We start from the raw sequence: 21538 nt of genomic DNA on the forward strand, positions 1-21538 counted from the left end.
TCCCACTTTGCAGATGGCATGCAGTACAAAAGCCTGCCTACCAACAGGCAAACACTGAAGGCAGCTTGAGTTACGGTGTGTGTTGAGTACCTTAACTGGAAAATGGCAGAGCTTTTTGGGTGTTTGTTTTCGCATAAACAAACCTACTATTTTAGTGAAAATACACATTTTTCATGCTAAACATTCCTGTGCAGCATCTGTCATTAAGGCAGATACTACAAGTGGCAGTGAAACTTGCCGACATTGGTCTTTATCACAGCAGGCGGCATATAGCATTTGTGCTATAGTGGGCAAGCAAACAAAAATAGCACACCCAGACAACCAATGGAAAAATAAGCCATTTTCTAACCCACATAGCAGAAACGGTTTCGAATGCTATTAATGGTCCAAAGACTATTTTTAAAATTCGGACTGTAAGCAATGAGCACCTGGTTTTCAAATATTTTAAAAGGATTGCCTTACTAGCTTTTCCTTTGATCAGGAAACTTGAAAATAAAAGGCGCACTCTTCATTTTAAGACCATGGCTCGGTGGAGTAAGACTTACCGATTACAAATGAACAATATTACAGGTAACGCGTCTTGACATAAGATTGCAATCGAGTTAATTTTCTCCAAATCACAAATGTTAACAGGGGACTGACTGACAACATAGCAAGCAAGAAATTCCTCCCAGAGAACCTTTACATTTTCAGATATACCCATCATGAGCATGAACAATGTATACAAAATGATATTTTGGTTGTAGTCTGTTTTATTACTAATACAGCCCACTACACTTCCAAGTGCTCTTGTGGTTTTACATATGATGGCCTGAAACAAATACATTTGAAGGCTTAGACTAACATGTTGGATGCAGGTACAATTACAAGTTTTTACTGTACAGGAGGGTCATATCAGAAGTGACCAAAAACATACTGCTAATTCCTATAGTGGCACAAATAATTATATTAAAAAACAGGAAGTGTCAACATAGATAAAGCAAACAAAAGAAACACCACATTATTACAATAAAATCGCTGGAGGAGGATTAGAAGATATTTTAGAGCTAAATGAAGTTGTTTTCTTTAGAAATAAAATGTCTGACACGTTCCCAACTCTTAATTTTATCACCCACCTTCTTGTTTCCAGATTGAGGCAATTTAGCTGAAATTGGTCCACAAAGTAACATACAACTTAGTATGATATTGCTTCAGATGCATTTTTTACATCAAATTTCTCAAGAGTGTATCCTGAGTGAATCTTCCTGCACGACACACTAAAGCTGTAAGAGGGCTATATTTTGGTGGCAATGCAGTTATTAAGGTCCAGTGGGAGAGGGGCGGCTAAGCAATAACCCACATTAGACGGTGTCCTCCCAAAGATTGTTGCAGGTCATTAAAGTGCATGAGGTTTGTTATAGCAACATCTAGGGCAACAGACCGTTCAAATAAAATACATCCAAGAAGTATCAGGATGAGGGGAGTAAAACTACCAACAAAAAAAAGGTTACATGGCAGGATTTATAAGGAGGCTCTAACTCTTTCAAGAACACCAAGGTCAGGAAAATTGAAGCACGTTTCAAAAATCAGCCCAGGAAACATAAATAAAACAGCTTATCTCATCTGAACATTGTCACAGGTTGCAATATAAATGTTCATGTGCATGTGCATTCAGTTATTTGCTCATGTCACACCGAGATTTTGCGGGCGGTGCACTTGGACATTCCTTAAAAGAAGCCAACAGCATCCCTTCTGCTACCCATGGGAAATAAATACAAAAACACTGGAGTTGTTAGTCATCATAGAATGGTCACCATGAAACACCAGCACCGAGCGTTACTAATCATAAGTCGTGCATAGATCAGACCAAATTTAAAATAATAAAATTAAAGGACTGATCGTGCACAAGTGGGCGCCTGGTTTCCTGGAAGGCAGACTGGTGCTGATCTGCACAACAGTGGCCAGGTTCGATGTTCGTGGTATTTTCTTGAAGACATCTTAGCGACAGGAGCAGAGCCGCAACCTTACCAGCCTTGCCTGATGTCTTCCATGCGACACATGAACACATTAAAAGTCAAATACCACCATGGAAAAACAGTTCGTAGAAGGAATTTATAGGGGCATTTTTAGTCCTTCAAAGTGACTGCCGTGATACAGAACTCTTCATGTGATCCCAGTTGTTATATAATGCATATAGACTGGTAAGTGTTAGGCCCATCAGACCGCCACGGGCAACACCACGGATTCCTCCTAGAAAGGAGAAAAAAAAAAAAAATAAGAGTTACAACGCGAAGCGGATAGAGATAAAAACGATGTTTACAGAAGCAACTTGGAACACAGAAAATAAAACTAAGGGAACGACTTATTTAGCATACCTATACAATAATAAAGATGGCTTTGCACCATTTCAAAGAAAGCAAGACATTGCAAGTTGTTATGGCAGCCGAGCTGAACAAAATATTTGTCTGTTAGCCTGCTAGTTTAAGTTCTCAACCAAAAATAATGGATTGTTTGGAGTACACAAGCAATCCATCACATCCTAGAAGTCGGGCAGCTTAACGCTGTTTTTTCTTCCCTTTTCTCTTTTACAGCTCAGTACAGAAAACCATAATTTTCTATTCTGTGTGGATTTTTAATTAAGCATAAAAAAGGAAAATAAATACGCTGGGTGATTCTGAATGATGTTAATCATAGCTACCAGCCAAATAGCTTTGCAGACTCATAGGAAAGGAAATCGAAAAAGAAGGTGGGCTCCCAATGCAGTTTACAGTTGAAGTACAAGCGTTTCTTGCATAATTTTCAAGTTTCAATAAGTGTTTTGATATTTCTTATAAGGGCACTTATTCATTAAAACCCATCAGAAATATAAATATGTGTACATAAAAGAATCTGTTAAAAAAATGTAGAAACACTAGCAGTAGTTTCCCTCAAAATTATATATAAATATGGATTAGCAGAAAAGATTAACATTAAATAAAGGCAGAAATGTAAAAAAAAAAAAAAAAAAAAAAAACACATAAAACCAGTAACCCCACTTAGGATGTATATTACCTCAATATTGCAGAGCCCACTGTGACACATGGCCCCAAAGGTGGCATTTAGAAATGTTAAGCTCGATTAGAAACACTTGGGTATCTCGTACGTCCCTAGAACCCCGCTGCTTAATATATAAAGTTTCGCCCAGGCGTCGGAAAACAAGTCTTTGTGAGAGCGATTTCGGCTTAAGTTACAGCACAGATTATTCACACACCAGAAGGGAACAAAAACATTAACTGGAAAACTTGGAATTCATTCGAGTCTACACCCGGTCTTTAAGGAGTAACGAAATCTCGGATGAGGAAACAGAACATGCTCAGGAAGCCATGCTCCTTTTACCGCAAACAAATGGGTTAGAAGGCCGTCGGGTTATTTTCTAAAGGAAGGTTTGTGTAGCCAAGGGCGGATTCGTACTGCACGTAATCGACATTTGCCGAACAAATTCTGCGTGAACTGCAGAAAAACGTTCAAGAGGTTAAAGTTGTTGCTGAGCAGAGGAGAACTAACAGGCGTTCCGTTTTGTAGGCGTATGCGGCCCTTTGGCCGCACACTGCGGCCAGCCGATACGCCACAGCCACATTCCTTCCTTGCAGTCAAGCACAGCTGCCTCAGCTGATAGCAAACAGATCTTGGCACCTCTCCCTATCCCTGCGTGGCCTCCCTATCGCAAGAGAAGCGCGTGACAGGCGCGGTAAGGCGGATGCTGGACTCTGACCTGACCCAAATACCAGCCATTTTACCCGAGAGCTAATTTTCACGTTTAAAGTGGATACGTTTCCTGCGGACTACGTGTCAGACCGGAAAGCGCATCAGATACACGCAGTGTGTGAAAAGGGTCGGAGGCGGGCGCTGCCCTCTACACAACTCTTGTACACTGGAGAAGCGCGTGGAGCTTTCTCTAATCAGGAAACTAGAATCAAAAGCGGGCACGAGGATGTACATTAAAAAACTCGGATCTGCAGCGGAACTAACTTGACGCGGGAAGTTATTCGTATACTACGGACTTGGTATATATCTGGTTAACACCGACAGTTGCCGTAGAACTGAAAGTACACTGAAAGATTAATGACGGGACCAGTCCCCGCATTCGCCAACCACCACAAAAGCTGAACGCGCCTCAAGCGCAACCTATCCAAATGCTGGAAACTGACAGCAATACGGAGTTTACCTAACCAATTTAACTTGCGTAAAGTTAAACTACAAGGCCAGACGGCTTACCACTGCTGGCTGAAAAGGGTGCCACTGGGCCAAATGACAGCTACGCCAAAAAGCTAAAAGTACATCTGGATCAATGTCCGCATCATAGATCACCTAATACACGGAACATAAATCGCTACTTGGCAAGTCCTCCTATAGGACAACAGTAAAAGGCACTGATACAGGGGTCTCCAACCTTTCCTGCAATAAGAGCTACTTCTGTTCAATGGAAAGAACCTCTAGCTACTGACATTATGAGTGTTGTAATAGTGAGACCATCAGACAACCTACATTAGTAATTACACCCAGGCAAGATTACCAGCAGGTCACCCTGGTGCTTCAGGTAGGGTCGCCAGTAGTAATGTTAATTAAAAAAACCCAAAGGCTTCCAGTTTGGAATGTCTACATGGTTAATGCACATGTTTTCTACAGACACCTTTTGTAATGGCTCACCGGGGCCTGAATTTGGATCTCATATCTGATGTGCGCACAATTTGAGCCCGTGCACAGGTGCCCTCTAAGTTTATTAACCCTGAGGGAAGTGTTCCTCACAGCAAGCAAGTCCGCTTGTGGCATGAATCTAGAAACGGTAAACCACTCTTTTTATCCCCCCCCCAGACAAGCTAGAGCTATAGACTAAGGTGGAGTTCCACCCAAAAGTAAGAACTCCTTCCAACATCGGGAAGTCTATCATCCTGTGGCGTGTTTTGCCGCACCTCATCCTTCCAAACAGAAGACCTCCTTCAGTACTTTGACTCAGAGCACTGAGTTTCAGCACTGATAGTCTGCCTGATGGCGCGTAGTGCTATCAGCTGTCTGTAGGGTTCTCTGGGGCGAGGAAGGGAAAAGCTGCGCAAAAACAGACCATCTCTTGATGGACTGCACTTTGCATAAACAGCTGCTATGGATTCACCTAGAAACAGCTTACGGAAAGCCAGTGTCTTATTCCACCTGAGCCAAGTTTGCTACCACCACACTGGCACACGGAGTGTGTCTTGGACATCTGCCAGGCTCTGCATGGCTGTCAGTTCATATGTTCATGGAGCACTATTATCTGGATAGCCAGGTACGGCATGAGGGGCATTTTGCCCATTCTGTTCTGTAGGGCATCTTGGTCTAAGCCTTTCTACAGACTGACCGCCCGGGAAGGTACTGTTTTGGTATCTTTTCACAAGGCGAGGAATCTGCAGTTAGAAGTATCCATCAGAAGAACAAGCTATTTACCTTTGGAAACACTTGCAGCTGGATACTCGAACTGCGGATTCTCCCAGACATTCCTTCCTCCCGGAACTGTGTATTGGGCTCTTCTCCATCATAAAAAGGTTCCAACTAGAGATTCATAAACTGGCAAATGTGTTTGAAAGGAAACTGACGGAGCTGTGGTGGGGACTTTATATGTGGGCTGGACATCACTTACGCCCTTGATGGACCTGTTACAGAGTCGAACGATGCCACCTACTGGGGCACAAAGGGATAGCTCAGAAAAGACTCCGGATCCAGTCTGGTGCCCGAGTGCGTCCACTAGGTGAGGAATCCCCAGTTAAATATAGTATCCACTAAAAAGAGCGTTACAGAAGAGTTCTTTCAGTCTAGACGGCTGTACTGCTGCAGAAGTTGACGTCACCAAAATGTCTTGCAATGATCCAGCTGTGAAAGGGCTAGTGGTTGGTGGCTAGCCTGTAGAATTTCCACGAGTCCATGCTAGACTCCCATTGTCCACCTCCGTAAAACTACAGTGGACAAATATTGTTCAGGAAATGCCCCCGAAATATATTTCACCATTTTTCTAACGTGTGGGCTTATTTTTGGAGTAGTGTTACCCGAGAAGATGGCTGCAATCCAATTAGTTTTTTTTTTAGGCATCCCCTTAGAACAGATACTCAAAGTACGGGACTGTGGACAGCATGCAGCCCTCACGACCTTTACATTCAGGGCCCAGTCAACAGCAGGACTGGGCTGCTGTTTACTTGACTCAACAATAACATCAAATACATTCTTAACTATTTTAGTTAAAAAAAAAAAAAAAAAAAAAAAGTTTAATTGAAGGTAAATAAATGAACTAGGGTGTCTTGCACCGCTAAACTTTAGAAATACCTTCATGATTTTAAAGACATCTTGCAGCATAAGTGTAAATGTAAGATAGTCTTTTGAAAATTCAAAAATTGCATTTCATTAACATGCAGAACCGTTTCACCTTAGTACATAAGATTATATTAGCGTTTTGAGAAGCCTTTTTGTTTTTTAAAAGTGATAATTTTCAAACCTGAATTTAGAAACACTCCTGCCCCCCCCCCAATGCCAATAATGAACTAAGAGGCAAGTCAGTTCAGTGAACTCTTTGGGTGGGTTTCTATCATACATGAGCATTATAGTTTATTAAATCAAACAAAGGTGTTGTAACATCCTAAAGTCATGTATGTGATAATGAACAACAAGCATTTGCAATCGGTCTTTCATTTACGCAAGTTTGAGCTATTGACATTGCAAATAACAATGCCTTTTAATGTTTGTTTTTAAAACAAATAAAAGGCATTGTCTTTTACAATACCAATAGCTTAAACTCGCGTAAATGAGACCTATTGCATTGCAAATGTTTGTTCCTAATTATTGGCTTCTCATCGAGCTAACAATTTGTTGTGTACCACCTTTTTCACAGTATGCCTTTCATGGTAGCTTAACAAGAATATAAAGTGTGTTCAGACGGGAAGGTGAGATATAACTGTTGATGACGGAACATTAACAGGACGTAAACCAACACTCGAAGTACAAAAATACTTCGCTCTTAATGTTACTGCGGTGCTGCATGGCGCCGAGATAGACAAGCATGCAGCATTTGGGTTGTGGGTTTTGCCAGCAGAGCTGGCCCGTGGCGTGGGGTCGTTTTCCCTCTTACCTCCTTGTGCCACCACCTCTAATCCCACCTCTGCCCAGATATCATGCGACTCCTGCTGCTCTCAGCCGTATCTTGAGCGGCCACATCAGAGGAGTTCAGCTAAAAAGGGGCGGCTCCCGCTGCCTGTATCTCTCACTGTCAGATCAAGGAGTCAGATCAAGGAGTCTCATCAGGGCCCGGAGTCGTCACCAACTTCACAGCCTCCCTGGAGGGAGCAGCGAGAGTGACCCGTGGCAATGGAAGGCGAGACGGGGATGGAAAGAGGCTTGTTCTGGAGAATAGCGAGGGACCCCCGGGGCAGAGAGAACAAGCATTGGTATAGCCAATAGGTCTCCCCTTTGGGACCTTGTAAGGGTTTAGCCATGCAACAGTTGATGTTGTTGCACCAAGGATATTGTGCTGCATAACTAAATACTTATAAGGTCCCAAAAGCGTGATTTTCTCTATTCTTTATTGTGGCCTGCACACGGAAGCAGTCTCCTCCCTTCTGTCCATCACAGAGCCAAACGTGTTTTGGGCAACACTTTGCCCTTGATCACTGGCCACAAACAATATCGCAGCTGGGGGAATTCATTTTAATCATTTGCAGAGTCCCGCCCCAGTGGGCATGTGCTTCCATGCCTCCTGGGCCTCGTTGTTCCCTCATAATAATCCTCAGTGGGTGCTGCGGAATACGTTCGAAACTACAGTTTCTTACCCATGTGGGTTACTGAAAGGAGGGAAACCTTGCAACTGCTGCCATTACTTGTCCCACAATTCAGGACTCTGTGTCCTTTCAGCCACCCGGATATCCAGGCGAGCAGCGGGGCGTTTTCGCGGCTGTGCGCGCCGCTACAAACCCATCAACAAGCATTTGCAATGCAATAGGTCTCGCATTATAAAAGTGTGAGCAGTTCGCATTGCTAATAATAATGCAACACTAGCTATTGGCATTGTAAAAGATAAATAAATGCTATTATGTGTTTGTTTTATAAAATAGAAAGGCATTGTCATGAACAATGCCAATAGCTTAAACTTTTGCAAATGCGAGACCTATTGCATTGCAAATGCTTGTTTAGGTATGCTGCTGCCGTAGGCGGCTATGACAGGAAGTGGCGCGATCTGTATTTAATGACCCACCTGCCCCGAAGTCGCTTTGTACTTTGACGAGTTTGTGAACTCACTGTCAGCGCCCAGCTGGAAGGCTCCGTGGCTGCAATTATATCACATGGCCCTCTTATCTGTTATTAAGTAGACAGATGCCCGGGGGCGACCCACGCTGTTCTGGTTTGGCTAGCTGCCAGCTAGCCCGTGGCAAGTTGCCGCACCAGCATTCCGAGAGATACATGCGCGTGTACCGGCTTTGGAGAGAAAATCAATCGGGAACATATTGCAGGTTTAATTGCACCGTGGATCTTTAAACGATAGGGGAGTTGTGAATGTTTTACCAATAATTAATGGTTATGTACACATGGCCGACAGGGAATGTGTGACATGATTGTAAATACAAATAAACTTAAAGGGTGTTAGCGCGTTCTTTAAATCGCTTTAGACGATCAATACATGACATTGGGACAGACGGCGGCCGCGCGCACAGGCGCTCAAACACTTGACAAGACTGAACAGAGGAAAGCAAACAGGAGCCCAATCATACCTGCTGTGATATTGTGTTTTGCCAAATTCTATACGTTGCGGTGATGTTTTATTTATATAAACTGTTACTATAACGGATTTCCTCATTTTATGAATTTGATGTTAAGTTCTTGTTATTTGTAATAGATACTTAAGCATAAAAGGAGAGGCTATGACAAGCCTAGTCCTTATTCTCAGTTTGAGGGGCACGAGGCCACTCCGTCCTATAGATGGCGGATATTCCTTATATAAATGCTAATATTCGACCAGGACATCAGATGAAAGTGCCCGACGTTACGCGCACGCCGCGAGACACTGACGACGGCGGAGCGTCATCCATTCAGGGTTATTAGAGCCATGCATCAGCCTGGGACAGGGGGTGCTCCAGGGAGGGCGGCAGTGGGGCTGAAACAGGCAATATGCATTGATTTCAGCACAGAGAGGTTTAATTGACTATCGTTTCACATGCCTCCCCCCACACCAGACAGCATCCTTCTCGGCTGTCAAAGCACCGCCGGAGATCCGCACAGACTGAAAGAAATCCGCGCTGACTGAAAACACCAGGCACGCTGGAAGGAAAGCAGTGATGGCGGAGCGGACATTGTGCATCACTGTGGACAATTAAAGCACGAAAACACAACGCTCCAGTGTGTTTACAAAGACACAGCTCACACCACAGCATCCCACAGAGTAGAAAACAAACAGCAAAAAGAAACTGGTATGAAGCTTTTTGCCAGTCACGCTCGGAGGAAGTTGGCCAGGAGTTGGTTTGGTTTGTTACTAAGCCGCCAAGGGAGGGGGTGGCAAATGGCGAGCACTTTCGTGGCCGCTTTGATGTTCAGTGGCCGCGCGGCTCACTGAGAACATCAAAGCGGCCGCGAAAGTGAATCGGTAGGCTGACAAATGGTGCGCGCACCCGGCGCACATGCACTGTATTTGGAGGCCTGAAAAGCACTAGTTTGCACTTCCAAATCCCCCGTTTACTAAAGCACTCGCCAGAGTTTGCGCTAAAGCGCTGGCTCAGGGGAGACCTAAAAAAGCTGGCACTTATCGGAAACGCACAAAAATAGAGGTGTTGGATGGGAATGAAATTCTGGCAAAGAGGTGTGGATGAGCACAGCAGGGGAGCTAAAGAGGAGGCATTCTAGGTGAGAATAGAATGTTTAAATTACTCTCTATGGCCCGGTGTGAACCGCGGCATCTTGACAGACTTGTGCCTGCCCCTCTTTCCGGGACACCAGTCCTGCGGCTTGCTGATGGGAAGGGACCCACTCCTCTCTACACCCACGTCACAACCTGGCCCCAACTCTGCCCAGTTCACAAGCAAGTACCCCTGATAAACTGGTTTCTTGCGTGCCAATACCGCACGAATTGCAGATTGCAAGCAATACGATTGCCGGTTATCAGTAGCACTACGCATGTGGGTTGGAGGTCAGTGCAGTGTAATAGGTTTTACAGGTAATAATTGTGGTTTCAGCAAAATCGACTTTTGTTGTTTTTTAAAGACCGCCTTAAATCCTGTACAATTAAAACCTTGAATACAGTGTGCCAGCCGCCCCCCCCGACCTCTTACAAGAGCCTTTTGGCCTCACCTCCTGACGCCATGGGCAATAAACTGGGTGGAGTGGGTAGGGGGTGGCGTGGGCGCTCTCAACCTACAGTGGCAGTTTAGGGGGGGGGGGGGAAAACTACAATACTGTCTAGCAGGAGTGCACCACTGCGATGCAGTTCCATTCTATGTCGACGAGCAGGCGATGTGGCCAACTGCAGAGGGCGAGAGTGCATATTGGCACTATGTGAAACAATAATGATGCTTAAAAGAAGCATCCCTGTCACAATCACCTTGTATTTTCACCCTGACCAGGCAGTCTATGTGCGGGCAAAAAGGCGGAGTGCTACCTGAGGAAACGTAGCAAGCAGCTGTGCTCTGTCCACCCGTTAGCGTCGGAGCGCCTGCCCAATGGAATCCTGTTTTTGAAAGGGGGGTGAAATTATTACCTCTATCAATCTCACTCTCTCCATGGTTAATTAACCATGGCACAGGAGACGTGGTCTGGTGGCTTGGTGTCCGGAAATGAAAACAGGATACCTGATTTGAAATGTCAACTCCCCGCTTTAGTTAAAACAAGACCGGGTGCGACAGAAGTGTCATGTGACACGGCATGGCCTGATGGAGTGGGAGGGGAGGAGTGCAGTGCTAAGGAGCTCTGGCGTGAGCAGCAGCCAGCTGGCAAGCCTGTGCGCCCCTGCTCGCTCCCGAAAACTATGGGAGGGAACATTTAAAGAGAAGACGGGACATACCCGAGCCTTTGGCCATTTGCGTGCTTTCTTTTGTTGAAGCCTTACGCAAATGGCCGATCAAATACGCCGAAAAAAAAAAAAACAAGGAAAAGATGTGCCAGATGGAAGTCCTTACTAGAAGCCTCGCAGAGCAGCGCATGCGCGCTGGGTCAGGCGAGACCTAAAAAGGAGGTAAATAGAAATAAAACAATTGCCTAGGATCACCCAATGTGGTTAAGAGAAGAAGCCGGGATTAATCCCAAGCTTTTGGTTCCACATTGTGCAATTAACACACTAGATGTATATGCTTTGCCTACACCCACCTTGCCAAGACCCCTCCCTCAACCCCTCTTTGGTCCCCACTCCCCAACTGCCACTTTGCTGGCATCAATGCGCCCCTCGGTCACAACACAGACTAAACTTTGTGGCCCCTTGGAAAATGTGTGCAAGTACCCATACCTGAGAACATATTGGCACATTCGCTTAGAACAGGCTCCTACAGGTAAAGTGAGCGACTGGTAGCTTCCCCAGCTACTGGCAAGTAGCTCTGCTGCATGTAGCCCTCCCTACTAAATTAAAAACATTTGCTTTGTTGAATAATAGATGTATGCCAAAATTGTAAAGCATGTACTCAAGACAAAAACCTGCAAATTTTTAGAACTCAAAAGCTAATGTTTGGTGAAAAATTGTTGAATTTTTAAAATCTATTTAAAAATAATGTTTGAGTGATAAAATCATGCACCCTTGGAGAGACTCATTACTAGGGTTTAACAAAACAAAGTATTCGGTACATCACCTTATGAACAATGTCACACAATTATACAATTCTGAGTCCAAGGTTGTTCTTCAAATCATCCTTTTTATTTAGTTACAATTTAATTTAAACATCAAAAAACGTTTGGTTGAGTAGACCAGCCAACGCGTTTCGTCCCAAAAAATTGGACTTCTTCAGGACATGCGAGAGGTGCGCCTAAAATAGGGCTTCAAAATATCCGTGATGAAATGGAATAATCAGCATATGGATATGGCTGTAGAGTAGACAGCTTCATCACCCTGATGCAATCAACAGAGCGTCATGAGTATATATGGTGAGTATATATACAGCTTTAGCATCATTTAAAGCGATTGGTGGTCAAGATGTATGTTTACGAAACTGATCACATGCCACAAAGTTTGGCTATTCCTAGTCGTTTCCATTCAGTTTTTCAGCTCTCTGAAATGCAGGGAAGTGTTACCTTTAACTTTGATGGTTTGTTATAAACAACAAAAAAGGTACCACAATCGGAGGGCAAGCAGCACGGAGCAACAATCTAGAAATCAATAAGTACTTGGTCCAAGCTCAAGGGATGAAAAAACACAGTAAGTGGAGCAGTGAAAAGGAAGAAAAAAAAAAAAAAGACTGAAGCTAACCAATGGTAATGGGTGGGATTAAAACCCCATACGTTTTTTTTAATGGGTACAATTGATTGTTTCAAGTGACAGCGCATGCACGACGCCTCAAGCGAAACCAAAAGAAGCTCCCAATAACACTTGGAGCACTTATTTTGGAAGAGTGTATGCTTCCAGTCTAGCACTGGATAGCCATGGCTATCATCCAGCGCACTCTCGAGGAAGCACAGCACTGCCAAATACTGGAGCCAGCCACCACCAAAACGGTGGAAGTGACAACCAGATTAAAATGGCAAAGCCTTAATCTTCCAGCAGTGTAACACTGTCACAGGCACAGAAAAGCAAGGACAGCTGACTACTGCTGGGGCCGCAAGTTAGGTTTAATTGGTGAACACAATATATTCAGGGCGTTGGATGTTGCGAACTTTAATATTTATGAAGGTGGTGTAGATCTAAACAATCTATATCCCAGTGGGTCTGAACCTGTGGTCTACTCACAGGGTCTGCTACGGTTTTACAAAATTAAATATTAGCATTAATCAATAAAAAAAGTAATACATTATATACAAAGAAGCAACATTTAAAAATGGAAAACCTTTTCTACATTTGATTTTGTAGTACATAAAATTTTTAAATATTTTAGCATTTTTTTTGGTGCATACTTGTTTTTGTACTCGTGTATTGTTTTGAGATCGAACTCATAAAAAATGCTTATGGTGGGGGTCCCGGCCTCCAATAAGGACTCTTTGGTGGTCCCCAGATTTCAGTAATGATTCAGTGGGGGTAAACAAACCAAAAGTTTAAGAATCGCTGCTCTTTCCTAAAAACTCCATAAAAAAAAACCATAGTGTTTGCACATGGATAAACTAAAAACAACATCATAACAGGCCTGAAACCAAATTAAAAGGAAGGAAAGTTTGCCATAAAAAAAAAGATGTACAACTGCTATGTTCAATAAAAGTTTAATAATAAGTTTACTACCAAAAAATACAATAGCCATGTGACTTTTGCAATGTAAATCCCATAGCAAGCACATGAACAAAATCTTTAAGTCAGTATCCATAAACAGAAACCACACCACAGGTAGTGCCTTTATAAGATCATGGGACTTCCAGGAGACTAGCATTATCCCTCTGAATGTTACTGAGGGTAATGTTTTATTAAAGATCCATCTGGATCTCTGGAGCTCCGTCCGGTGCTGTTAAGCTGATATCTAATGTGATTAGTGAATGGTCTGAGAATGCATCGCTACAAAATGCGCGTATTTAAAAGTATATTTACGCAAAGTGGAGTTGTATCTTTTAGAGTGACAGGTATATGGTCTTGTTTTTGGGTGGTAAATGTGCCATGGATCGACCAGCACTAAATCTTGCTTTAGTAATCACAATATCTTGATAGCTTTGGGTTTATGCGGATGTTTCTAGGGTGATATTCAGCAGCAAGTTGAAAGCACCCCCCATTACTAGAGAGCAAGGAGTTTGTTTTGACATAGTATATGGTTTGAGGGAGAGTCCTCTATGGGTCTATAGTAGCTTACGAAGTTTCAGTTGGTTTTGTATCTTGGATTTCATCCAAATCCATCTGGCGCCAGGATCTCCAATTACCCAGAGTATCTTGCATGGTAGTTTAACAATTAAAATTGATACCCCTCTAATTAGGCATGAGAAGAAGCAAAAAATGTGTGTTTAATATAGCCTGGTGCAACTAAGGGTAGAGTCTGGGCTTAAAGGATGATTTTCCTGAAAAAATATTACGTTTGCTCGCAATGAATTTAATTCTGACATTTAAAGCCTTGGCATTGCATGAAATAATTCACAATAATCTAAGAGCCATAGCTTACTATGGACAGAATGGGCTTCTTTGTTACGAAATCTATAAATTCTGCTACACGTTTTTGGTGTCTTCTAAAAACCCTCACCCCTTTCCATCCCAAACTCCTCATCCCTACCCCCTGCATCCTCCCTCTCCACAGAGCAAAGATCTGAGAGTCCTATCCACCCCTGTACTCTGAGCGAGAGTCTGCTCCAACGCCCCCCCCACCCCCGCCGCTGGGTGCCTTGAATTTGCCCCGTTGACTGCTCTCCATTGGAAACTGCTACAGTGGCTGTTGTGGAGGTTTTTCCACCTTAACAGGCTTTAAAATAGAGCACCCTCACAAAAAGAAATAAAAAAGGTAAAATAAAAAGGTTGAGAAAAGAGGGGCAGGGAAAGAGAAAAGAAGGAGGGGGCATGGAAAGAAAACATTTCATTCTAATGAATGCTTTCTCGCAACCAAGGAAAACTTCACTAGCTTCTATCAGACACTTTAGAGCTTGAAATTTACAAATAGCTGATAGACAAAAGGCACATGCATTATTCCATGCCTGCAAAGGGCAGATATGCCTTTGAGACAAGACCAATGTTGCAGCACAAGATCTGTCAGTGTCTACTACTATTAAACCCTGCCTGGTTAATTGACACAATTTGAATGACCAACATTGAGGGGAGGTAAATTTACTCACCTGTGGATTTATACAGCATGCCTGTCAACGTTCCAGCACCTACAGTATTCAGGTCATCTTCTGCACCTCTTGTCTTTTCAATGAGGACACCAAATGCGCTGTAAAGTAAGGCTAAAAAAGAAAGAAAAAAAAGATACACATCACCAGGGAAGTGTAGACAACAGCATGACACCACACTGTTTGATGGAAGCTGCAACAAGTTTTACTGACATACTAAAAGCACCGCTTTGAAATAGGGCACTAAAGAGAGCCAGACAACGCAATACAATGAGCAAATACCTGCACCAACGTTTAGAAAAATGTACAAGAGGAATACATTGAGAGGAAAATCCTGGGCCAATAATGGAGGACTTTCATTGAACTCCGATGATGCCATTGATGAATCAGAAGCTACATAGAGATCCATAAACATCCAAAAAAAAGTCTAATTTAGGCTAGTTTACCAGTTCGCAGCCTAATGGTTTTAGAATAACTCTAGTAACAGTTTGTCTTCAACTGCATTTTCAATAGTCCTAGGACAGTTTATCTGCCAAAAGAAGCATTTTACCATAACCAATTAACTACTAGAAGACCTTATCGAAACACTTCGGAGACTAAATAGATACATCTCAGAGGTAACATAATATTGTTTAAAAAACAGTAGAACATCTGCGAATATTTGCAGTCCACTAAATATTTTGCTGCATCTCTGGCCCAAAGCCATCATGCTTCAGACCTAGTGACTAACACACAGAGAAGAATAATTTATAATCTCCAATGTTTTAATTGTCTACAGGAGGAGGAAAACAAATAAGATAAAATACACCCCCCCAACCTGGACTTGGGCTACACTACCAGTTTACTGGCCTGACTTGTTTAATTGCCAAAGAACCAAACAAAAAGTTGGACACTTCCATAAACCAAAAAACACAACAAAAAAGGGAAAGAAACACCGACTACTCATGTGTAGGAGGCTTCACATATGGAAATATAAAAGTGTAACTAACAAAAATCTCCCAGCCTTATGTATGCCACACCAAACAAAAATAAAGAACCACTTTTTTACATGTTTAAATACGAAGGCTTTAAAACCAAAATTTAACATGGTACATCAGAAGAAAAAATAAATAAATCACATAATCAACAGGTGATTTGACACACTAGTGGTCAATATTACTAGTCCAGTAAGCAAATCGAGCCTATTCTAAAAATACCCAGAAGCAATTTAGGACCAAGTTTAATCTTAAATACCAGGCTATTTGCAAAGCGGATGCTTTTGGTTCCAAAAATTTACAGAATCTGGCACCTTAAAGATAAAAAATATAAATAACTGCTGTCTCAAACTGAACAATTTAAAAGAAAAAAAGTTAACCACGACTGATCTGCTTAATTCCATCCCAAGCACTGGAAATACTCCCAGTTACGATTCGCATTCAAAGGATTTTTTTTTTTTAATCTTGCTGTGCTATTGCATGGGGTATTATAAACCATTTGGTCCTGCTTCAAAAGTGGTAGCACAGCCAGAACTGCTAGGACATCTGATCAGAAACAAGCAATAAGTGAGGAGCAGCACGAATCATTGTAGTCAATAAGTTTCAGGCCTGGCCAGCAAACTCCGTGAAGCATGCGGAGTTCCAAAAAAATTTGCGGTGTGGTTTTTGTCCCCTCACTCGCCAACGTCAAGTTGGCGAGCATAGAAAATCCAATGCTAGACCACCTCCCAGCAAGATCTCTCACCGAGGCCGCGACTGCTCGCATTAAGAAACCATCCGCTCAAGTGGAGTAAGCAGATGCTCGAGGAGAATCTTGAGTGGCAGAAAAAAGCAGCTCCCCTTGTGCAGACCATGGTGCCATTCGCACTGATTTCCCAGCACGGGAAAAACACCCGGCGCTAGAAATCAGCACAAACTGCATGGCCTAACGCACTTTGCCACTTGCAGAACTCCGAGTAGCGCGGCAGATTTTTAGTCACTACGCGAAGTTCCACAGAGCGGAACTCCGCTCAGGACAAGTTTATCCAGATCTGTTTTATTGGGATTAAACAAACAAAAAGATAACTCTTAGAGCCATGAACCTTAAAATGGGCTTTCCTGAAACTTTTTGCTGATCTCATTTCAACTAGCCTTAGGACTCTGCACACTTGACCACTGTTGACTAGTGCTAAAGTGCATGTGCGCCCGCCATATGTCATGTCAACCAATCTTTATTAAGCAAATAAAAACCATAAAAGAATACACAGCAACCATTAGATCATGACATAATTCAGAATATGCAGGACAAAAAAAAAAAATACATCCACTAAGGTAAAGTTACTTAAAAACGATCAACAAATCGATGTTCCTTGCGAAAAATAGTGACTTGTGCATACATATACAAATTACACCAAAAACCCATCAAGGAGTAAAACAACTCAAATCCATCAGCATTAAAAGATTACATCCCCCACCCTAATCCTCAGCCTTTCATCAACAGAAAAACTATAGACATTAGTGCAAGTGTATTCATTTCACAATAGCCTCACGGGTAACATGGATCCCGTCAACTCATTAACCTTTGCAGATATTAAACCAGAAAATGACTTTTAAACCCCACCCAAAAAAACACATACTATAAATAACAGCTCAAATGCAAACCACTTCATTAAAAAACATTAATTTCCCACCATATTCCTCAGCCTCTCAGCTCTCAAGATAACTTGATGGACCATTGTGCAAATATGTTTGGTTTGCAGAAACTGCAATTAGAGTAAGGCTGGTCTACCCAGTCTAATTTTCATAAGTCTAAGCAATGCAATTAATAACAGTTTCCGTGGTACAACATACAATTTACAAAAAATAAATCAAATAATCGAAAAGATTGAGCTGTATATGAGTCATTGTGCATAATTCAAGGTCTGAGTCACAGTAAGCATCACATGGAATAAGAGACCAGAAAATGGGTTATTTTAAAACCAAGTAAAATCTCTGGAACTGGTAAAGTAAGGAATACAAAAAGGGCTCCATACCATCTGTGGTAAGAAACAAATAGACAGCCACACTTTTTGTTGTTTTTAAACTCTTGGGAGTTCTCTGTGCCCGCCTCACTGGGTAAAAAAATCTGTCTTAAGTCCCCTTTTAGCTAAAGTAGTGACCTCCCGTGGATTATAAAAACACTCTGGCCTCCAGAGCGAGGCAAATTGTTCTTTAATATTACTAAGCCATGGAATCGTAGGAACACGATCACGCTGTAAACAGTCCGTGAGTACATCCTGAATAAAAAGATAGTTTCTTCTTTGGACCAAATGGAAGCAAGTGGGACTAATTTAATATGATCCTCCACATACAGCAAGCCCAAATCCAAATGACACCTAAGTAGGCACACCATAGGGGAAGCTTCTCCGTAGCATGAATCAATTACCAAATTAACGCCTAACTTTGCGAGAGAAGGATTAGCACCAACTTTGTCAGAAGTCTAAAAATTGGAAGCAGTTAACTAAAGTTGCAGAAGAACGATAAAACCATAGTATTCAGATAGAAGGAAGACCGAAGCATCCATTTGGCGGTATTCCTGAATTAAATCCATACATCACTGCTAATAAATGGATCACCTTAAAGGGGCGACAGAAGCAACACTTCAGGGGCTCTGTATATATTGAATAGGACTAGACTGTTACCCAACAGCAGCAAGTTTTTTCTTTGCACTGAACCCATCACTAAGTCAACACTTACTGCATTATTCAGCACATAGGTAGTGTGGTGTACAGTCATGATTTAAGCAATGGCTACCCTGAGGTTTACACAAATACAAATGGCACCATAAAGACAAAAGCAACAACACAAAGAACAAGACCCCAGAATTGCATATTGAAAATAAGAAATTACAGTAGAATTGCTTTGAAGTGATAAAGCTGGCCAGGTCAAGGAAACTTCTGATTTATGTATAAAGGCCTCACATGCAAAAGGAAGACTGGAGTGGGCACTATGCAGAAACAAGAGATCAAGAGCAAGAAACTTGAAGCGTTACCTGATCAGTAGGATGGTTGAGGAACATTAAAACAATGTTTTTTTTCCAATTAAAAATGCAGTTCTCACGAGAATAGCTGTGTACAACCTTGTGAACTATGCACAATCCATCAACTTAGTGACCTTTTCCTTTCCTATTCTTTCCAATTACTCAATACGTTTTAAAGATCTCGTTTTTGGGCCACTCAGTAGCAGTCTTATTTTCCCACACATCTTTGAGTCACTGATGTTTTAAGTAAGAAAAGCATCTCGAGTTCCAACTTTAACAAAGACGTGCATAACAACCATGACATTCGTAACATTTTATACACCCAACTGAAAATAAGACTGTTTTGTTGAACACCCCTAAATACTGTTAGAATGGAATTAGATTTATTTATTTTGTTGCTGGATAGAGTCGCTGTCCTTGAAAACTTTGCACCATCTCTTAAATAAAAAATACAAGCCGCTGAACAATGTGTTCAACGACCTATACAAACTCCTTTTCCTGTAAATCACAGATTTCCCTGCAGCAACAATCTGATAGCCTGCTGTGTCATGTCAAACACAAATACTGCGGCACGCCTCTCAGAGCTTAGACCTGAACCTTTAACACAGATAAACATCCCCTACGGCCTCCTTTGCAACCCTGTAGTTTCAGGTAATTTCTGCAAACAGGACTTTCCAGGAAAAGAGACATGGGTTTACAACAGACAGACTTTCTGTAGAAAGGCTTACATTACACTAAATATTCCCAGGTCAGTATCCCCCCCCCCCCTTCTTAAACACATCTTCTTGATATTGTGCACAAGTTTAAAATTAAGAATTGCACCTAGGAAAGGAGCAAGACCTGATTAGCTACATGTTAACCTGGGAAAAAGATGGGAATAAGAACACCAATTTCGTATCATGGTCAGATAACTGGGTAGTGATAAGTCCTCATTTCACCATTTAGTGTCAATGACGTGAAAAAAATTCTGTTTTATGCAAAGGTTGGTTTTAAATATAATTTCACTGCCCAATATACAGTACATGCCCTGTCAAAGAACCCGGGTGGCAACACTATTCCGTTAATGATAGACTGGAGAACGTCAGTTTGCCAGCAAAGAAACGTTCAAGCTATGCAGAACAAATTACAAATAAAAAGTCTGCTCTTTCTTGCAAGCATTGTTTGATTTGCCATTTAGTTAGATAAAAAGAAGCTTTCAAAGTCTCTACGTAGATGATTACTTATCTAATTATTTTACTCCCTGTAAAATTAATGGCTCACTGATGCAGGACTCATTAGCATCAACTTTTCCAAACCCTCAAATGATCACAGATCCAACAAAAACATTGACCAATGGTGGCTCTCAAAGTAATGGCGTTCATCCTGTAATAAGGCACAACAGTGACCCACAATTCAAAACTACGGCCAGTTTAGAATTCTGCAACACTACCTCAGAGTCCTCTAGAAGAGACAGATTATGCCAGGAAAGAATAGAATGGCAGATGGATTGGAAGTGGCAAGAGGAAAATGTTTTTTCCATTAAGGAACATCTTCACAACTAAACTACCTCGAGCGACACTCAATTTCAGCGTCAAAACATCTCCAAATATTTGCAGGCCATCCGACTTGCCCCAGTATTTCAAGCAATATCCTTGTAATGATCAAATGTATTCAAGTTTAACATGTATACAAATTACAAGGGTACCCACCTGTAGGCAGGTGGGATTGAAGCCCTCTCCAAGTTATTATAGGACCGTAGAGGCTCCGATTTTTATTTATAATAAAAATGAGGCAACAAATGAAATATGAAACAAAGATGTTGGAGCTCAAAGCTCAAAACAGTTTCAATGGTGGTAGAGGCGTGTAGGCTAGTGCACTAGCACTTAGTCTAACACCAATGAAATTTGGAATCTCATACTTAAAAATCTGACTTTGACTTTACGTGTGCTTGAGTGTTTTTTCCACTTTGAAGGAACTAGTATGATCCATTTCCTCAAACTTGCCCTCTCCTGGACTTTATCCAACTATCAGTCAGGTCAGACTGTCTTCACCGAAGACTTTCTTGAAAGACTTTAAAGTTTAAATTAGAAATCAAATCTATAGCCTTTACCATACCTCATTCTATTTACTCACTAGAAAACTAGATTTTCTTCGTAACTCAGTTTGAAGTATTCACCCCAAAAATATAATTCTCTTGCAGAACATAAGAGGGGAAAAAAGAAAAAAAACGACCATGCAAATAAAGCGTGATGCTTTGTAAATTTTGACTGGTCATCCCCAAGCAGTTACACCTGTAAGTCAAATACTATATATAGATATATTAAAAAACACAATTGCTTAACAGGACCATGCAAAAAACAAAAACAACAAAAAAATTAAACGTAACATGTGTTTAACTGATTTGGCACAAATTATCAGCTCTAAGGATTTGTTCAATTTCCAAAGTAGTACAGCTCATGACAACCATTAACACTTAACTACTAGGGTTTAAGTAGACAAGGGTTTTGGGGTGCTGAAATGCTACAATGCACGTGTGCATCACTACTAAACAAATCTCTTGGAGCTTAACAGGGGTTAGTAATAACTAAGAGTATAAAAAAATATGACAAGTTGACTCTACCCATAGTGGTCACCTTAGTTAAGGAGAAAAGCCTACTAGTGATAACATTGTACTAATGTGGTCACAATAGCTTTAAATAGGCCA

The 21538-nt window shown here is 41.9% G+C and overlaps 1 protein-coding gene and 1 non-coding gene across 3 annotated transcripts in view; both read right to left on the reverse strand.

The window, feature by feature from the left end:
* Window positions 1–734: 734 nt before the first annotated feature.
* Window positions 735–21538, reverse strand: part of LOC146867816 (mitochondrial import inner membrane translocase subunit Tim23) — a 71788-nt gene continuing 50984 nt past the window's right edge. For both annotated transcript variants that reach the window (XM_085608382.1, XM_085608392.1), the window contains exons 6-7: window positions 14887–14997; window positions 735–2229 (exon numbers count right to left, since the gene is read on the reverse strand). In XM_085608382.1, the coding sequence (XP_085464508.1) occupies window positions 2114–2229; window positions 14887–14997 (227 nt within the window). In that variant the 3' untranslated portion in view covers window positions 735–2113. The remainder of the gene's footprint in view (window positions 2230–14886; window positions 14998–21538) is intronic.
* Window positions 12548–12751, reverse strand: LOC146867817 (small nucleolar RNA SNORA74). Its single transcript, XR_014968652.1, has one exon. It is a non-coding gene; the product is annotated as a small nucleolar RNA SNORA74 (small nucleolar RNA).

The sequence above is a fragment of the Triturus cristatus genome, chromosome 1_2, assembly GCF_964204655.1.
Source record: "Triturus cristatus chromosome 1_2, aTriCri1.1, whole genome shotgun sequence".
Taxonomy (NCBI): Eukaryota; Metazoa; Chordata; class Amphibia; order Caudata; family Salamandridae; genus Triturus; species Triturus cristatus.